We start from the raw sequence: 19,677 nt of genomic DNA, 5'->3' as shown, positions 1-19,677 counted from the left end.
GTATTTGGGTTGTTTCTCACTGAATAAGTAAAACATATGTAACAAATATATTTTTGTCAGACTCCTTTGTCCCTCTTCACTGCTTCATGCATGACTGAGGCTTGTTATACAGTACAATTTTATAAAATTGAGTTTTTTCTCATTTCTTTCTGATACAAACAATAAATACAAAAATAAGGCTTTAGAGTATGACATAAAAAACAAAACAGAAAACAAAGGATACATATTTTTGAATGATTATAGGTAAATAGCAATAATTAAGAAATAAAAGTTAATTTCATTTCAGGTGATCAGGTACATTCTGCACTTTAGCAGATGTGCTTCATCACATCCATGTTTCAATTTTTTTCATTTTGATAATGGCCACACCAACCTGTTGGCCAAGAGGAGGGGAATGCAGCCCCATTTGGTGTGAGATGATTGGCTGCGACTGCTGCATGCGGATTGGCTGATTGAGCAGGGAGCTCTGATGCAGGGAGAGTTGGGCGTGGGGGTGCAGAGGTGGGCTGATCTGGAAGGGAGATGGGGGAGAGGCACTCATGCTGGGGCGCAGCATCTGGGACTGGCTGAGGGTCTGGGCCAGGGTGTGGCGGGGGGGCCCTGCGTAGCTCTGGAGGTCTGACAGGGGGAAGGAGCCCGGCGGGCCCAGGTAGGGTGAGGTGGGCTGGGGGGGCACACTGTACAGGGGCTGCTTCGGGGGCAGCATGTGGGAGGACTGGCTGGTCTGCTGGGCACTTTTTGGTTCAGGATCATTGTATGTCTGTGGATGATAAAAACGGAATGTTATTAAGATCCCTTTCAATAATAAAAATGTAAATCACATTCATTATTATTTATCAAGCTTGGATCACAAAACATCTACGCTTTAGTTTTTTAATAGAGGCATCCATTACACCTTTTTTTTTTTTAAGTGTAATGGATGCTGCTATTAAAACAAATGTAGCCCTGCATATTTAAAGGAAGCTTCGCTGCTGACTTTACTGTAGTTATATCAGTTGACAACTAAAGTGTATTTGCTACAACAGCAGCATGGATAACCAAGGAATTTTTTTCTGCCCTTACTTTTTGTTAGACTGGGAAATTGGCTGATTCACTTTCTTGCTGACAGTTAGAGAAAAAGATCAACAGAGTCCGGCAAGCTTTATCCCGTTCCCTGTATTTTTGCTAAGCTAAGCTAACAGTCTTTCGGCTTCAGCTTCATATGTAACAAACCAACATGAAAGTGGTTAAAATATTCCTATCTAACTCTGCAAGAAAGTCATTTCTCAAAATGTTCAACTTTTCCTTTAAAATGATAAACAGTCAAATGTTATAATGACAAATCGTTATATTTGAGAAATATATGAGTATAACACAAAGGTGTGCTTTAAAAGAAAACCCCAAACATCACCAAAATCACCCAAACTTGACCTTTAACTTGTTTTTGGACAGTACCACTTTGAGCAGGTGCAGCACCTACAACATACCCCCCTACTCCACCAGTCCCACCCTCTACAGGACCCTATGATAAGATGTCAGATTGCTCATCTCCAGCCATCAGTGTTGATTAGAACGTAATGGAGCCCATTTGTATGAATAGGGCTAGGGCTGGGGTAATGATCAATAGACACCTTGACAGATAGATGGGAAAAGGACACACACACACACACACACCCACACACACACACACACACACACACACACACACACACACACACACACACACACACACACACACACACACACACACACACACACACACACACACACACACACACACACACACACACACACGTGCACACACACACACACACACACACACACACACACACACACACACACACACACACACACACACACACACACACACACACACACACACACACACACACACACACACACACACACACACACACACACACACACACACACACACACACACACACACACACACACACACACACACGCACGGGATGATCACAGGCAGAGAAATGAGGCTGTTTGCCTGCAGAACAAATGGAATGACAAAAGGAATCTTCCCCTCACTACATTGTGTGCTGTTAATACAAGACGGCACTAAACAATGCAATCCAAAGCCCTCCTCCTTGCCTTTCTATATTCCCAGTGCTACTATGCTGGTGCATACAAGACGCCATCATTCACTTGAAGAAAAAGGGATGTCATAGATCTAAATTAGCAGGACGGTGTCAGCAGAGGAAACGGCAGAAAAGCCTATGATTGCTTGCATTCATTCGGATGTACTTCCTGTTGTAGATGATGAGATGGAGGAAATCGATGATCCAACACATGACACAGGTGTCTGTTAGTGCAAGATCCATTCAGGGTTTGAATTTTCTAATGATACATATAAACAACCTGATATTATGAATAGCCTGTGAGGGTGAAAAGAATTTTCTACCCTCAACCTTTCCTAGATGTGTTGGCCATATGCTTGTTCTGACCCCTCCCCCAACTACATCACCATACCAACTACAATCCCCAACCCCCAACATCTGCACCCTATGGAAATCAGGTATTGTTCCAAATAGGGCCTGCTCTTTTGCATCAAGTTCCACCCCCCCTCCCCTCCCCTCCCCACCACCTCCACCTCATCCCATGGAAGCCCCGCCCAGCCCATTAGCAGGGATTTTCAAACCAATCCATCACCAGTTTTAGCCAGGGTCTGTGTGTCATAAGCGTTACCTTGGAAACCAGACTGGCTCGGTACGCGGCCAAGGCTTTCAGGTACTCTTTCTTAGCCGCCTCGGTTTTCCTCTTGTACGCCTGTGAAGAGAGAGAGAAAAAAATCAAAACGATGGGCTTCGGGTGAGAGGAGAGGTTGACATGCTCATAAATGTGCAGACACACATGTCTCTCAAAGCACACACACATACTTTTTATCTAACACTTTCTTAAACACATCACACACACATACACACACACACACACCCTTAATGTTTCCCTTTCCATCAGAACCAATGGAACAGAACACCTCCATTTCCTCATCACAGCACTAAAACTCCCTCATCTCAATGTGTCTCCATCTATCGTAGCAACACATCATTTCCATTCCAATCCACCTAGAGAAATGAACTGGAACTTTCTCCCTTTCCTCCCCTCCCTCCTCCCTTTCTCTCTTTAGCACGACAATAACGCTCCTATCAGCATACTGACATTAGTGATACTCTAGAATGGCTGTTGTCATTTGGCACATTAGGATGCTATTCCTGCCTGTATATGAGTTTTGTTCGAAAATGCCTTCCATATTGTTAGTCTGATATAGGAACCTCTTTTGTCATACCACTAACTGCTGATGCTGTGTTAGAGTGTGTTTGCATAAGAATGTGGGCTTATATGGATGTGCAGTTTTGCATGCAGGTATTTTTTCCAGGTATTGTCAGTGTAGGATGTCAAGTGTTTCAAAATGGGGCTATTAGCTATAAGGGCTATATGCAAAATGATGTCTAGTATACAAAGCAAAAGCGAGAGAAAAGTGGGTTTTGTCAGTAGTAAAGCAAATTTTGCATTCCTGTAGGGCTGGAAATTACAAGAAAGCCCTAGTGCTGATCCCAAAATAGATTATTTGATCAGTACTTTATACTTTCACACATTTGTTTATTTCTGCTAAGCCTTACTTTGGCAAAGGAAGCTTTGCCTTAATACCTTTTGCTTAATTAAAGAGGGCAAAACTGGTAAAACTCAAATGTATGAAAGTATCTTATAAAAGACAGTAATTGCTAAATTGATAATGCCAGCTTTTGTTACTTGGTACTACGAACAAATTTAGTTTCACGCCTATTTTATGTGCTTGGTGTGTCTGCCAGAAAAGCTAAGCTCCATAAGATGCAATTTGGAAAATATGGTTTAAATATACGGAATATAGTGGAATACTGTCTTTACACAGTATCCTTTGTTAAAAATAAACCTTCCTCATCCCAAGAGAATTGCTGATAGCCAGAGAAGCTATAAACTCTTGTTTCTCTTGGATCTTAAAACACCATGACCTCCTGTAACTCGTCATAATTTCCTTAATTTTAACTGCTGAGCTGGAGTTGACATTAAATAGCTACAAAAACAATAGACTACTCTTCCTGGATAGCCAAGATGCCCTTCAGCTAAATCCAAGGCCATGACAATGGTGAGGGGGGGATCACTAATTCTGTATTCTAGGCAGGATCAAAATAGCAGGCGAGAGATATAAATAAAGAGAGTGGAAATGAGAACTTCACACATCCCTGCTTGTCAGCGGGCCAATGAAGATGCATGGTCTGGAGGCATCAGCTATTGAGGAGGAAGGGAAACACAAAGTGTGGACCATACCTGGGCCTGGAGCTTTGTGGGAGTTTGGTATGGCACAAAGGATGTTCACTATTTCCATATCATTTTGGAAAATCCTTTTTAGTTTTTAATGCAAATTAAGCTGCTTAGAAAAACTCAGAGGAAACTCTTTGCATTTTGAAACAAGACCACTGATGAGAGTTTGTGTTTTTCTTCTTGTTTTCATATGTGATTGTTTGCTTTTGTAGGTGTGCACTAGCATGTTGATGTGAGTAAATCTACCCACTGCCTAAAATATCAGTAGTCTCCTGAAATCCTCCCCAAAGTGTGTTCTATATTTCTCCCATAGTGACTATTTGTTGCTTGTAAAATGTCTCAGATTGTTTTACGTCTGCCGTTTCACAGAATACACAACCTTCCCCTCCTCTCTGTGCTTGAATTAAATTTAGCAAGAAAATCATTTTTATGAGAGTCAGGGGAGTGGGGATAAACGGATGGATTATCTTTAGAAAGAGAAGAACTAGCTCATTAAGGTGAGCTGTATCTCACAGCAATGTTCTGCTAATTACACAGCACATAAGCCAAGGAAAGGCTGCTGTGGCACACATGCCATCTACTGGTTAGACCAGAATGTGTGCATGAGGCGGTGTACATTTGAGTATATTTGTAAAAAGAAGTGTCACATGTGGAGGTGAAAGTTGAATCTTTGGCTTAAAACGTCCTTTTGGGCTTGTCTGTAATAGTTAATGATAGCGTATGGCTGTCATCAATTTTGATCCACTTTATTGTTTCAGATACCAAAAAACCTGCATGTTTTGTACCTGCTTCTGTTCCTCTCCCAGGCTGTCCCACATGGAAGCCACAATCTTGGAGACATCCCCGAAAGTGGCGTTGGGGTTTGAGCCCTTGATGGCCGCCTGGGTGTCTCTGAAGAAGAGCGCGTAAGCAGACACAGGTTTCTGTGGCTCGTTGGGGTCCTTCTTCTTCTTCTTCTTTTGAGGTTTGGGTTTGGGCTTCATCATTTCTGCTGAGGCCCGCTTCTCACTGTTTATCTATGGTTAGAAAGAAGGAAAGAGAGGAAGGGTAAGACGAGAGAAAAAGTAACAAAGACATTGGTGCTCATAAGACAGAAATGTACTCTTTAGGTGCAGCTGCTACAGAATGAAGCATGATTAGACTTTCAGTATGCAGGATATTTAAAGGCATGATTCATTGATTGGATACGATTTTTGCAAGGTTAAATATACGTTTAAAAAACCTTCAGCATTAAACACTTTGCACATGTCGCTCAGCATCATTGAAATAGCAGAATAGGACATTCAATTAACGTTGAGGAGAGGGTGAAAGCAGCAGAGTTCTGCGAAAAGCAGCTTGTTCGGAGAAGAGAAAACAGATCAATTTACGGACATGGCTGAATGAAGACTAACAGAACGTCAGTGAGACAGGTTAGCCTCTGGGGTGTTGGAGGGGGAAAGGGAGGTGTAGTTGAAGAGAAACGGTCCAAACATGGGGTAGGGAGAAAGAGTCCAAGGCTAATTAAAATCTCACATTGGTATCACTTTATCAGACGCTGGATTCACGGATATTTTCAGATTTTCTTTCAATCATTGTCTTTTCTCTTTCATGTAGATAACAAAACATTAAAGTCCATTTTCGAAGGAAACCATAAAGAAAAGGATTAAATCTATATATTTTTAGAATGTACCCGGTTGGTTTGTCAACAATTCCACACTGCGATTTGGCTACACTTTCAGGAGGCAGCTGCTCACATCTGTGTGATGTACTCGATCCAATACACATGAATACAATTTCATTTTCCGTGCAGGGCTTTGACGGGGAGTCAAATCCAGGTCACCTGATCCTGGTTGTGATTCTATATGGAAATTGCCTCCTTTGCTGAGGAGAGAACACATCAAGCACGGGAGAAGGAGAGAGAGGAAGGGAGTGGGGAGCGACAGAGAGGAAGATAAGGAGAAAGAGAGAGAAAAGGTGAAGCTGAGGGAGGATGGTGAGGAAGAAGTGACGGCTTGATGTTGTCATTAGTATACGTGGAACATCCGTTAACCTGATTTCTGGGTTGCTATAAAGGCAGGAAATAACAATCCAATTTCCATCCATATAATAGAAGATATCATGACATACTGAATATATAATGATACATTGGTATTATGTCAAATTAAGAATGTTTATGTGCACTATTTACGGGTGAGGGGTTATGGAGAGTAACAAATGTTGCTTTGAGTGAAATGAGAATGAACGCCTATTTTGGGCAAAAGAAGCCCTTCTCCCAGCCTAAGGTCCTATTTCATCAGGTTGCATTTTAGACATTTTAAACAGCTTTGAACATTCCCTTTCATATTCTACTGATCCTGCGTTTCAGTGTTAAAACTCAGCAGGGGGGAGAACAAACCATGAAAAAGATTTGTCCCTGTGCAAGTATCAAACAGAAACTTGAGGACATTTAAAGACGTTCACATCCATCTAATGCATACTTATCATTGGGATTAAGCAACAGCCATGCTTTTCCCTTTAACTGTCAATTGGAAAGCAGGAAATGACTGCCTTTGAAAATCGCATTGTTTCAGCTAAGCAATTGCAGCCAAACAACACAATGTATTCTGCACAGCATGAAATTAACTAATCAAAATTCAAGGTCCAGGAGCACATTTGGTAACTGAAGAAAGGCTTCAAAATGGCTTTTGTGCTGCGCGGGAGAGAATAGATGTTCTCATTCAGGGTGATGCGAAAGTATTGCTTGTCTATTTCACAGCTTACAGGTAATATTCATTTTTTTGTTAGTACGCCTGGTTTCATAAAAAAATAATCATCCCTCACTTTTAGGCAATGAGGCAGAAGACAGGCATTTGAAACGACATCTGTTCCACTCAAGCCTTTGAAGTGAAAATAGAATACACTGAAGGTAGAGCTAATGGAATGACAAAATAGAAAAAAAGAAGGCCAAATAATTTGCAGGAGAATTCACATAGAGCAATGGCATAAAACAGCTCGGGCATATTATTTAATTTCTTTATTTATTTTCCTCCCTTATTGTGCGAGGTTCATATTGGGAAATGATAGGAGGCCAGCAACTGAAAGGCTGAAACGAATACAGATACAGCACATCTTAAAGGAGTACACCTAATCTCCATCCACTGCAGTATAAAAGTGTTACAGGAGAAATCCATCCTGAGATACCGTGTTGGGACATTAACAATTTAGGATTTTTAATCTGAACAAATTGTTTTATTAACCTATCTCATCAACCTAAAGGGCTGTCATTTGTTTCCTTCAATTCCCAGAAGAAGAACAAAAGAATCTAAGAGCGGGTGGCAGACTCAATGCAAAAAAGGCCAATTAAAAATAATCTATTATTCATATTATTTACCACAGTGGTTTTAGTTGTTGGCTTTACAAATGACTGATGATTGATAAACAAATACCCACCACATATCCACTATACAGCATCAAGCTTATTCTCATTGTGTTCTGTAGGATGGTACAGAGAACAATAATGATTATGACATCTGTTGTTGTCAGTTGAGAAGAGTCACATCCCTTATTCATAACGCAACATCTTGTGGCTGCACTGCATTCTGGTCTATTTTCTGATACTGTCACAGGAGAGATTGGTATCTGGTCTTCTTCCACGATGGATTTCTCCCAGTGTGACTGCTGAAGCAAAATCAGTCTGTAAAGTAACCCTTTGATTCTGATGTGCTGACACTGGATCTTGACATTTAACATGCATATTTGAGACTATTGGACATTTATCTTCTGAATAAATCTTGTTTTGCTTGAGGTACCCAGATTTGACATGGAGTCATTTGTATACCTTTGGGCAGAGATCAATATTATTGGAAAACTTATGAATATCCTGCAAAACCCAGCCTGGTTTACATGTTTAAGCTATGTTGGTTATAAGTATTTTCTCCTCATTAAGGTGTCCTGATTAATCAGAAGGAGTCTCTCCTGCAAGTTTGTCTCTATTTTCATTATATCACACATTTGTGTCAGAAATGCAGATATATCCCTTCATCATAATTAGAATTCAGTATTTCATTTCAGTAACATAAACTGCAGTGAACATGTGCAGAGTTCTGCTTCAGGTCAATCTCTTCTTCTTGAACTATCTTGCTCTAATTTAACTATAGCATATTTTGGGTGATATCTTGCCAATAAGAATGCATTATCAAGCCTATACTTCTCATCAGGGAATGATGATGATATGAAGCGTCTTTTCAGATAAAAAACAACATTACTTTATGTGCAAAACAATAATATAATCCACATTTTTCAAATGTTTAATTCTGTCCAAACATACACAGTCCATGAAATAATTGTGCCTAAATACAATTGTACATCTATATCAGGAACATTTTAATTTGACCAATTAAAATAAAACAATAGTGGGAATCTAAGCATAATATTTGGTGCTTGGCATTTTTTTAAAACAGTATTATTTACGCAATTCGATTTTTTTGTTCTTCTCCAACAGAGGAGACAATGCCTGATTGATACTGAGGCTGAAGAACAAATTCACTTCAGCTTTATTATAAAGACCACAATGTGACAGCCAAAAAAAGCACAGAGGTGTTGTAAGAGCACCCTGTCCTGTACAGAGCAGCACATTCTAAAAGTATTTTGTACACAGGTTTCTAGCAAAAGACTAAACTATAGTGTCAGCCTTAGCTTGCCCATCCCATCAGCATTTCTGTTGTCTGAGGGGTGGCGGCGGATGTGGGGAGACAGATAGGGAGGAGGGGGTAGCTGTAATTCTGAATGGACAGCACTGCACTGGCAAGACAAGATTAGAATTGACAGCCTGATAACTGCGTCACTATCAAAACAGGAGAGAGAGAAACAGAGAGAGAGGGAGGAGTGGATGGTGTGGGATTAAAAGGGAAAGAGAGACAGAGTTGATGTAGAGACAGAGTTGATAAAAGGAGGAGGGGAGGTGAAGTGATGTAGAGAAAAGAGTGTTGATAACAAAAAGAAGGACGGGCACAAACGCAGAAACCGACAAAGGTTTAAGAGACATGAAAATTAGACAATAAAATCAGGTAATAGTATGGGAGAGTATAAAATTGTTTGTCCAATCACCGCCTCTTGAATATATGTATCATCATCACCATCACCATCATGTACTCTGAGCAGCAAAGTGGAAAGTGGTGCATGGTGTATTGATTTCAAAAGGCCATAAAAACAAACAGGAACTACTCAGAGGTGATGCACAGATACACTCTCTCTTTACAGTGATGGTCATTACACCAACACACGATGCAGAGCGCGACACTGAATCAAATCTGAATGCCATCCACTTCCAAAGTCTATAACACTTCTGTGGATATCAAGCCAAACAACTGTGATATGGGAATATTCAAACACACAGTTGCTCTCAGTGTGTTGTATACTCTGTGGTAGGAGTAAGTGTGCACACATCAACAGAGAGTACAAGACAAACCCACTTTTACATGCTAGTATTTGCAGAATAATGTGTCAATGTGCACTGGCCTGAGGAATGAGCAAGTACAAGAACAAGTACTACTCAGCACCGACTGTGATACAGAAGTGGCTCTTTAAAACTGCAGTTCAAGAACATCAATCAAAGATTGGTATTGAAGTCATCTTTGATCAAGGAGTGACTTGGAAAGAAGCTAGTAAAAGTAGTTTTAACTAGGGGACTTTTCGAATAATGAGTTTTTTCTCGGTATTGAACTCCTTAAATGTTGAACTTTTTAAAGTCTTCATTTAAAGAGGCATGGCAGAAGCCTACAAGATGCAGTGTATTTTGAATAAAAATAGTTATTTGGCTTTGATTAAAGTATATGGCTTTGTCAGAAAGGACTTATTTTCTATTAAAGGCTATATCTAAATGAATGGTCTTTATAATGCTATCCCCACAATAAGAAGAAACAAATGTTTCTATGTAATGTTACTTGCTGCAAAGAATCCCACAATGCAATGATGCAAAAATTACAGTCATCAGACACTACACCTGTCAGTGATGAACCAAGGTCGTGATTAATAACATATCTCAATTTACATCTCACTGCCGAGGTAACAGATGAGTGTTTAAAAATACAGGTAGTGAACAATGAGTGAATTAGAGATTCAGACACAGCGTAAGAGGCTTTTACAGACCGCATTTTCTGTTAAAAACATCAAAGTTAGGTTTTGAGCACTGTTTTGATGCACCTGATTAAAAATGTCAAAGTCCAACATTCCCTCTGAGTGATTTTTACATTCCTAAAAAATGTTTATGTAATGCAGTGGAATAAATCTCTTCGACAGCGCGAACACGGACCTCTCCGCACCAGAATACTGGAGAGAAGCACGGCTTAGTGCAGCTGTTACAGACTCTAAGCCTTTGTGGGTTTATAAATAGATAAATGGCAATGGTTAGAGAAGCAGCAGTGAGAATAATGTAATTTCAAGATGCCATATATAATTTTTCTGCAATTTGTACCACCGGCTCTAACTTGCAGGTTGTGTAGTGCAACAAAAACATCCGAGCACAGAGTTACTGTGGCACATGCCTTTTATGAGTGGCTACAAAGTCAGCAGGTTTAAAAATGTAAAAGCATGTTTGTCGACTGAATAACCCCCCCATTTGTTAGCTGCATTTTCTGGATGCAGCGATAACAAAAATGTATGATCAACGACGAAAACTATCCAAAGTTTTTCCAACATCATATATTTGAAAAGCATTAAACAACTCTCAACCTGACTATAATCTGATGATTTGAGAGCAGCAGAGAATACATGCTGCAGTGGGTTTTGAAATAGAGTAAGCAAGTCTTTGTTAAGTTTCCATAATTAGGGTATGGGATCATATGGGCTTACATTTTGGATTTTATGTGATGCATTTCGTTGTTATTTGGATATAGGTTTCACATCACATTTCAAAGTGCCCCTGTGTGTAATGCTGTCAAGATTGTGGCCTTACAAAATGTTGGCAGGCAAGATGAGAACGTAAACAAAGCTGTTTGAGATCCGAATGATTCGACTTTCTTTAAACTAAGACTTGCCTGTACACGTCATGGATGGAGATCCAAATACAAGATCCTTTTTTAAATTGTTTGAATGTGTGAAAGTCAAGATCAACTAAAAGTTACATTTCACATTTGCACTACCTGTCAATTGTTTTACAATCCCTTTACCTTTGTGTATTCCCATCATCTAGTTCACCATGAAGGCTTGATGGATTAAAATACATCTTAGAATATATATACCATGCCCGACTCATCTGGAAGCGATTACAGCTCCATGTCAGACGGCCCATCTGTAAGCAATGAGCAGGACGGCATGTCAAAGCCGCCGCACAGATCTCTGAGTAAAACCAGGCCCTTGTCCAGAGTGCAGCACTCATCAAATAAAATACAGCCCGGACCAAACAATAATGAACCGGAAGTGCAGATTCATGATTGTGATCTAAAAGACATGAAAGGACATCAGTGGGAATCGTATAGACCTGATCCATAAAGAGCCCATTATGGAATTTGTATCCAGTTCTGGTGCCAGTACAAATATACAAGGGTTTTATGATGTGGAGTATTTCATTAGTGTTTTCAAACATGTGGGCTCGCACTACTGAGCAGGCAATGTGGATTTGATTTCTACCAATATTCCTATGGCAGATATCTTGATTTAAACTCATGCCCAAAGCCGTTGCTGAACTAAGCAGCATGATTTTCTTGACTCTGGGAAATGACTGACAGCTCTAAGGAGCTCCTCCCTTTGAGCCCTGCCTAACAGCACTGGACCTACTTAATCAGCCTAAATTGCAAAGTCGAGGCCCTTGTATTTGGTAATGTGGTGAAAACAGTGGCAAGTGAGAGCTAATTAGATTAACGGTAGTTTAACGAGCTGTTGGAGGGGCCCCCGCAGATTGGATTTTAATAAATAGTGGCAAAAGCATCTGCTATGCACTTCCTGGCTCTGCTGGCATCCTAATTGGCCCCAGTGGGTTGCTGTAGCTCAGCACTGCACTGTGCAATTTAAGAGGGGGGAAAGGCAAAATGCTTATCTTCAATCCAGGTAGGTCTGGGAAACAAAATAAAAAAGGATTTATGATTGTATGGCTTCACAGGCAATGCTTTATTAACATTAATAAAACACTTATATAATTTCTAAGGCTTTTATCACCACATATTTTTCACAAAATGTCCACAGAGCAGGAGGAGAGAATATCTCAGTGTCTAAATAAAAGAGATTTGGACATATTCATCTTTTTCTATTGTTTGTTTTCAAGATGAAATGTTCCTGTGATGAGGTCTTTGTAGAGGCAACAGCACAGAAAGGGGAAAACAATTAATCAAACATGAATGAGCGACCAATAGCAGGGTTATTTCCATAGCAACAGCCCGAGGGGACAACTTGAACCCTTTAATGTGAGCTGGTGATGTCTCTTTGTAAACATCTGCGCAGCGGGGGGAGAAAGCCAATGAGAGAGCCTGGCAACAGAGGCATCACAGGGCAGCAACCTCTTGGTAACAATCGAAGTTTCCATTATCTAAAATTGAAAGGACCTAAAAGTGTTCTAAAATATTGTATTCAGGAGCATTTAGAGATGATACTCCTCTTTGTACCACTGCTGTTCAGTGTCCAAAAACATTAGGGTGGTTTACAAAGAAGCCCGCAGCTGCTAACAACAATATGCAAATGATCAGGGAAGAGTGATGTTTTTGAAAAATAAGTTAATTTTTGTCGACACAATGTTTTTTTGCTGCTTGAAGAAGAACTAACATCAAAGCCATTGATACAAAATACTTTCCCTGATGTTATTCCTCTTACATCAGGCAACAAATCACAGTCATATTCTCTCTGGTAGTCGTGCCTTATGCAACCTGCAACCAGTCGGCTCACTCAGCCTCCAGCTGTGACCAACAGAAAGCAGTATGCTGGTGCACAGACAGTACAAACTGCTATTATCAAGGGGCGCTTGTTGGCGGACACAAAGGCTCGAGATTAATTGTTGTTTCCTAAGTCTCGGATCGAGGAGGGGGGGGGGAATGTTGTCAAGGCAATGTGTTGTCTTTATCCACTGATGTGAGGAAAATAAATGAGTAAAACTCCTCACATCTTTCACAAGCATTTTAGAGTTACAAGAGAAATGCATGAAGAGAAAAAAGGAGAGGAAATTCAGAAACCGCCGGATGTTCCCTCACTGCGGTCTAAAAATGACTAGGGATGCAGTATAGAGTAAGTATACAGTAGCAGAATAGTAATTCAGCGCACCACAATGGTCTCAGTATGTTAAAGGGAACAGCCTATAGCTTAAGGGAAATGTGTTATCCAGTTCTAAAGTGAATTACACTCAACAAAAATCCCCAAACCATTCTCTTAGAGCTGTTTAAAACAAATTAACAGGCACTTTTTTGCTCCATTCCGTGCAGAAACAATTGTGTGACTGGGCAGTATTTGGAGTTAGGCAGCACCACAGCCGGCAGGAGTAGGTATCCGTAACCATCTTACAAACACTCTTGTCCTAAACCTCAGTAGTTCCTTGGGCGAGAGTAATGGTTTCTTTGCACTGGGCCGCAGCGTGCTATTGTAGAATCACAGAGCGGTTAATTGAAACAAATGATTCTAATAATGGGACATTATCCCCACAGGCTGGCTTTGTGGTGGGCCTAATTAGCGTTGCGGTGGTGGCGAGGAGGACGAGTCACCACGCTGATCCCTCAAAGGAAGCAGCCGAGGCCTCCTTTTAAGTGGGCAGTACGGGATTCTCCTTCTCGCAGCGTTTACGGGTGTCGGGCTGTTTTAACACCAGCGTGCTAAATGTAAACATGTCTCGTCGCCCCCCAGGTCCCTCGGAGGGCGAGTAGCAGTCTGTGCCGTTCTTTAGCTGCATTTCCTTTCCGACTGTTCAAACCTTCCTGATGTAACATTTGATTAGGTCTCCAGCTTGAAATCTTTTTATTTTTTATTACGTTTTTTAAATTGTCGTCTACAAAAAATTTAAAAGTGACAAATGCATTTCTACCCATCTGTTAAATCTTAAAGGTTATTAATTCAAAATCATAAAAAGCTGAGATAAAGCAGCATATTCTTACAATTTCTGAAGCTGAACCTAATGGCAATTATTTTGTATTTTAACTTCATAAATTATTTAGATTTTCTAAATAATTGTTGATTAATATTCAGTGAACTTACTAATTGATTAATCTAATAATAGTTATGATTATGGGCAACTCTTCCCCCCTCGTTGTCCTCTCGCATGTAGCTATGGTTTCCTTTAGAGCGTCAATGTCCCGCAACTAATGTGACAACATGAGATATTGTTTTCCAGATGTATTTTGATCACCACTAAAATCTGTTTTTGCCTTTCCTAATTGTTTACCCTTGTACAAGATGATCTCAAAAAGTCAGCTGTAATGCAATGTTCAAATCTCTGTGACCGAGCTGTTTTAAATATTCATTAGTCGTAACAGTCGCCTAAGGTTATTTGAATTAGCGGCATGAATATTCATGAACGGCAATGAATGTGCATTTGTTTTTAATGCTCAATCTGTTAATACTCCTCTTCATTACTTCACTCCGGAGCCCGCATAATAAGCTGCACAAAACAAAGCGTTACTTTTTTAAGGCACAATTCTCTTTGGAAGCCTATTTGTTTCGGTTTAAATGAAACGGGAGTGCCCTACCAATTATCTTGCTGTCATTTCTCTTGACGACTACAAGACACATTGTTCACCCCTGTTGTGTAGTGTAGCACTGAAGGGCATCTGTCTTTTTGTGAAATGAAAAGCCACAACAGAAAACATTTCTACTGTTACAAAAAGTGATTTATCTGGGAACGTCACCAAGATGTCATATCTATCCCAGTGAAAGGCAGCAGAGCAAGCGGGTCATATGAGATATGTCTAAAACCTACAGTGGAAAAAAAAGATTGCTGTTTCAATTTAAAAAACAAGTAATCCAGCTGCAGTGAGCATGTGAAGTCAAGTCAAACTGCAATTTTCAGTGACATTTCTTTCTTTTAGATAAAGTTTATTTTAAGGCAGTTCTTCTGATTAGATAGTAGGATAGTAGGTCACTTGATTTAACTGTGATCACTTTTTTATTTTTCACCCGTTTGCTTTCACTGCATTTTCATTTCAATATTTTTCACAGGTTTGTGTACAATGTGGATAGGCTTACTCTGATCTTTTTAATAGCTTGAATTGGCCTCTATCTAACTATCCCTGCGCTGTCGATAAACACAGCTGTCAATATCGTTTTTGTGTTGCTGCATTAAAATGGTTATGGCCTTTCCCCCCGCTGTCTATGTCCTAAATGCCAAGTGATGCAAAATGAATTTCCTTTCGCAGATTAAATGAAGTCAAGCTCACATAACCTTGTAGCAATCAGTGACTGAAGACTGATCCTGGAAATGAAGGCAAACACATACACAGTGCAAGCACACTGTAATGGGCACAACTGCGCTTAATAATATACTCAGTATTTCTGCGTCGTGACTTATTTATAGGCTGTTTTGAGGTCAGTTTTGTTTTCTAAAGTTGGAGCCCCACTTAATAAATATTTGCTATACAACCAAGAGATCTGCAGCATTTCAATCTATTTTTGTTTTTGTTTTACATCCTGAAAATGTATTGTTTGAAAAATGTGACTTTTGTTAACCCTGTTTTCAGCGGCAGTATAGTTTTCAGGAAAACTGCTCTGACAAACCGTACGTATCGTACAAACTCATCCCCAACAGTAATTTGAAGTTAGCACTTACCAAGGAAAGTAACAAATATAGCAACCAAACACCCACATATTTTTTCGGGGATGATTGAATATGATTCAGCGTTAAAAGAGAGTGATTATTACACATATTTCCATCAGGTGGCCAGAAAAGAAATGCTAAAATTGCTAGACAAATGTACAATAAAGTGCAACATAAATCGATAACATGTTAAAAGAAAACACCCCAAAAATGTTAATGCTAAACGTTAAAAATGGACTGTTGATAGATTGTCACACATCTTGTCAAACACATTAATCTGTAACCACATGTTTAACAAAACTGAAAACTCCCCACCAGGAGTCATCTGACTGAGTGTGTGACATAAACTTGTAAAACTGGCAGCTGCTTTTTTGACAGCAGGGGCTTTCCTCCTCCCGAAACAGCCTCATTACACCGGTAATGAGACAGGGTCTACTGCTCCGTTTCAATATTTAAACGTGCTGGCGCCCCTCAAAGCTCCATGTTGGGGCCATTCTGCAAACTCCTCCACGACCCTTCATTACCATCTTATGGTGAGTGTCCCTCCCCCTTTATTTTTTCAAAGCGCTCGATCTTGCTTGCATCTCCTCCAGGCTAAAACCTCAGTCAGACCTGAACCATCAGGGGGCTTGTTGAACATGAGACCCCTGGGTGCCACCTCTTCCCTGAGCGTCGTGGTGGCAGAAACGCTGACAGCTAAGAGTGAGATAGGGATCTTCTCCTCCACGATGAGCATTCGCACGAAGGCATGTTACATTTCGCGGTCCAGTCATTCAAGACGTGGCCCTTTCTTCCTTGAGCTGACAGAGTACAGGTCAGCGTTGTGGGGAGGGGTTCAGAGAATGTAAACATTTCTGATTGAGAGCTCTCTCTTTTATAACGCTGATGTTGATCCTTTTGCTTGTCGGAGTGTTGTAAATGGTGCAATTTCAAGTCTGAGAAAAGGTTCAAAACTGTCAGTTAAGACAATACACCCATGCAGCAGAAAGGATCAAACCCTACACCTGAACAAAGTGCCTGTGCTTTCAATTGAAAATGAAAATAAAAACTCAAACCTCCATTTTCATCAAACGTTCAAGCTCTGGAATTTGCTTAACACTATATCTATGTATTTGACACCCGTTTTATCTTCCGTTACACATCTTTTTGATACACCAGATAATATTTGTGCTGCCTGTAGACTCATAATTAGATGGAAAAGAGGAGGATGTCAGACAGAATAAATGTATCTGGAAAAAAACAGGGCTCTTGCAGAGACATATGCTGTTCTGCATGGCAGAAATAATCAGATTATTATAAAGCGAGCTCTGAATGAGCAGAAATTACAGACTCTTAAGCTATCAAGACAAACTAATGCAAAATCATGCGCGTACAGTATGCAGCATGAAGATGATGGTCAATCTGCTGCTCTCACTGCTGTAATGATTTAACTGTGTTTGCTGTAGAATCGATGTGCGCTGAAAAAGAAAATCCCAAAGCAGGGAGAAGTTTACAGAGCTTTAGCCTCGGGCTAAATGTTGTACAAAAACCAGCAACAACATCCCTTGAGATGAAGCGTATCTGTTGCTCCAGCTGAGCTTGTGCTTGTAGGAGGTTTATATGCGCTCTGAAGGAGAGCTTTTATTGAAGAGGAGTGTATCCTTAAGGTAACGCTGTTGACTTTTTATTTGCTCCTTCAGCAACGGTAAAAGAAGACTGTCGAATGATTAGGGTTTTGGTTTTTACATCTCCTCCAATTTTGTGGGTTTGCTGAAAGGTTTTTGTTAATACAATACAACAAAGGTGAAGGCTTCCTGTTCATTACTGACCCATGTTACACTGAGAGCCTATTTCCATCCTCCCTTTTATTGTTTAAGCAGTCAGCAAGCATACATTCAATCTTCCTTATTATACTTTTATCAGTATGAAATTATGGTTAATTGACTTTGTTGGGGAATCATCAAATGAAACATCCCTAATGGAACCAAAATGAAAATAACGTCATCTCCAATTGCTTTAAAATATTTCTCAATATACAGCCTACTTTCCTATTCCGCAGCCTCAGAAATAAGCTCCTCTTGTCCCAGGAGATAATAAATGAATTGAATCCCCCCACTCCAAGCCCCGCCAACCCCCTCCTTCTTCCTTATCGGTCATCTATTTTTCCAGAGTAAGCTATTACTTGCTGGGGTTGCTAGGCAACAAGAAATATTAATAGCGGCTATTATTAGCCAGGCTCTGCTAGAGTAGTACTAAAATGTGGAAGTGGGAAACATGAATGTGTTACATAAATCTCTGGACCTTTCACAGTGTGTGCAAGTCTCTGTTTGTGCCGTGATTTATTGCAATGACGGTTCATTTATGAGAAAAGGGGGTGTGAAATAAGAAAATGGAACATTACCCTGAAGGGCTATTTGAAAATAAATAATTGCAAAGGTGAAACAAAAGCTGTTTAAGAAGCAGGCACTCCCTCTCCGTTTCCTTCTACGACTATTGGCCAGAAAGGGCTGCTTTGTTACAAATACTGGTGCACTGACATCACATTAAATACACTTTATACATAGTGCATACAATTATCCATGTGTATATGTTGCTTTCTTTTAAAATCAACTCATCCAAATGATTGTAGAGGTTTCTTCAAACCAGCGATCAGCACTAAAAAGCAGATTGACTCCAAATGTTCCAGTCAACAACATCTTTCTCCTGTAACATATATTCAGCAGTAGTATCCAATGGATTGTGACCTAATCCTGAAGACTGGCTTTCATGGAGGCCTTAGCTACCACCCACGGGAAAAAATGGAGCTTGCAACTTACGCAGTTTGATTCTGAAAATCACATAAGACCTGATTAGCGGAGGATAAATGCCACGGATGCTCACATTAAAGCATAAATATTCATGATGGAGGGCAGAGAGAAAAAAGTAATATTTATGTCAGATGAAAGTATATAACGTTGAATAATTCACCACACAGGCCATCTATAATTCATCTGGTTCGATCCTATGATTAAAGCATTTGAATGTGTTCGCCAGGGGTGTTTACATGTTCAGTCTGAAGCATGTTTAACACAAGAAAAAGTCCCTTTACTGGAGGGGGGAGTGGGGGTCCTCAGTATCCTTTTGAAAAGAAAAATCAGCTGACAAGGGATATCCCCCTCTTTTTGTGAAGATGTTCTGTTCAAACCCCCCCCCCCCCCCATCACTCCTGGTACTTTTTTTTGCTTTGCCGATCAGAACGAAGGAAAATGTGCAGCGCGGTGTTTCTCGCTCCCTCTTTTGACTCACTTTGACGCAATGAAAATCTGTGAGATTTGTAGCTGAATAGATATTAAAGGAGCTGTGCTGTGAAGGTTTGGGTGTTAAGGAGGCAGCAGCGCTCTGCATTTATTCATTTCGCATGTAAAGACCGCCCTTGCTCAGGCTGAACTGTCTAAGCTTCCTTGGCCGCTAACCGGGCTAATTATCACTCTAATGGAAAACCGCTTTGCTATTATGAAAAAAATTAATGGAGAATATTGAGAGCGGCTCGGGAAATAATGACTTACTTTACTGTTTCCTTGCTGCGCGGCTGTTTACACATGTTTCAATGGAGTATCATAGGATCAATACTTTTTTGGAAACATTTTGAATAGACTGAACTTTTCTATGACACCGACATGTGAAACCTGCAGAGGAAATGTTCTCTGCGCTGACTTGCTGGCTGACTCCCAGCCCCCTGACCACGGAGA

The 19,677-nt window shown here is 40.3% G+C and overlaps 1 protein-coding gene across 8 annotated transcripts in view; it reads right to left on the bottom strand.

The window, feature by feature from the left end:
* The window catches only part of LOC307038179 (TOX high mobility group box family member 2-like), a 108,828-nt gene that overhangs the window by 2,957 nt on the left and 86,194 nt on the right, over window positions 1-19,677 (bottom strand). For all 8 annotated transcript variants that reach the window (XM_079679501.1, XM_079679497.1, XM_079679499.1 and 5 more), the window contains 3 exons: window positions 5,079-5,309; window positions 2,683-2,763; window positions 374-760 (listed from right to left, as the gene is read on the bottom strand). In XM_079679501.1, the coding sequence (XP_079535627.1) occupies window positions 374-760; window positions 2,683-2,763; window positions 5,079-5,309 (699 nt within the window). The remainder of the gene's footprint in view (window positions 1-373; window positions 761-2,682; window positions 2,764-5,078; window positions 5,310-19,677) is intronic.

This window comes from Notothenia rossii (genome assembly GCF_949606895.1).
Source record: "Notothenia rossii genome assembly, chromosome: 4".
NCBI classification, from domain to species: Eukaryota; Metazoa; Chordata; class Actinopteri; order Perciformes; family Nototheniidae; genus Notothenia; species Notothenia rossii.
This window is presented reverse-complemented; position numbering and strand designations above follow the sequence as displayed.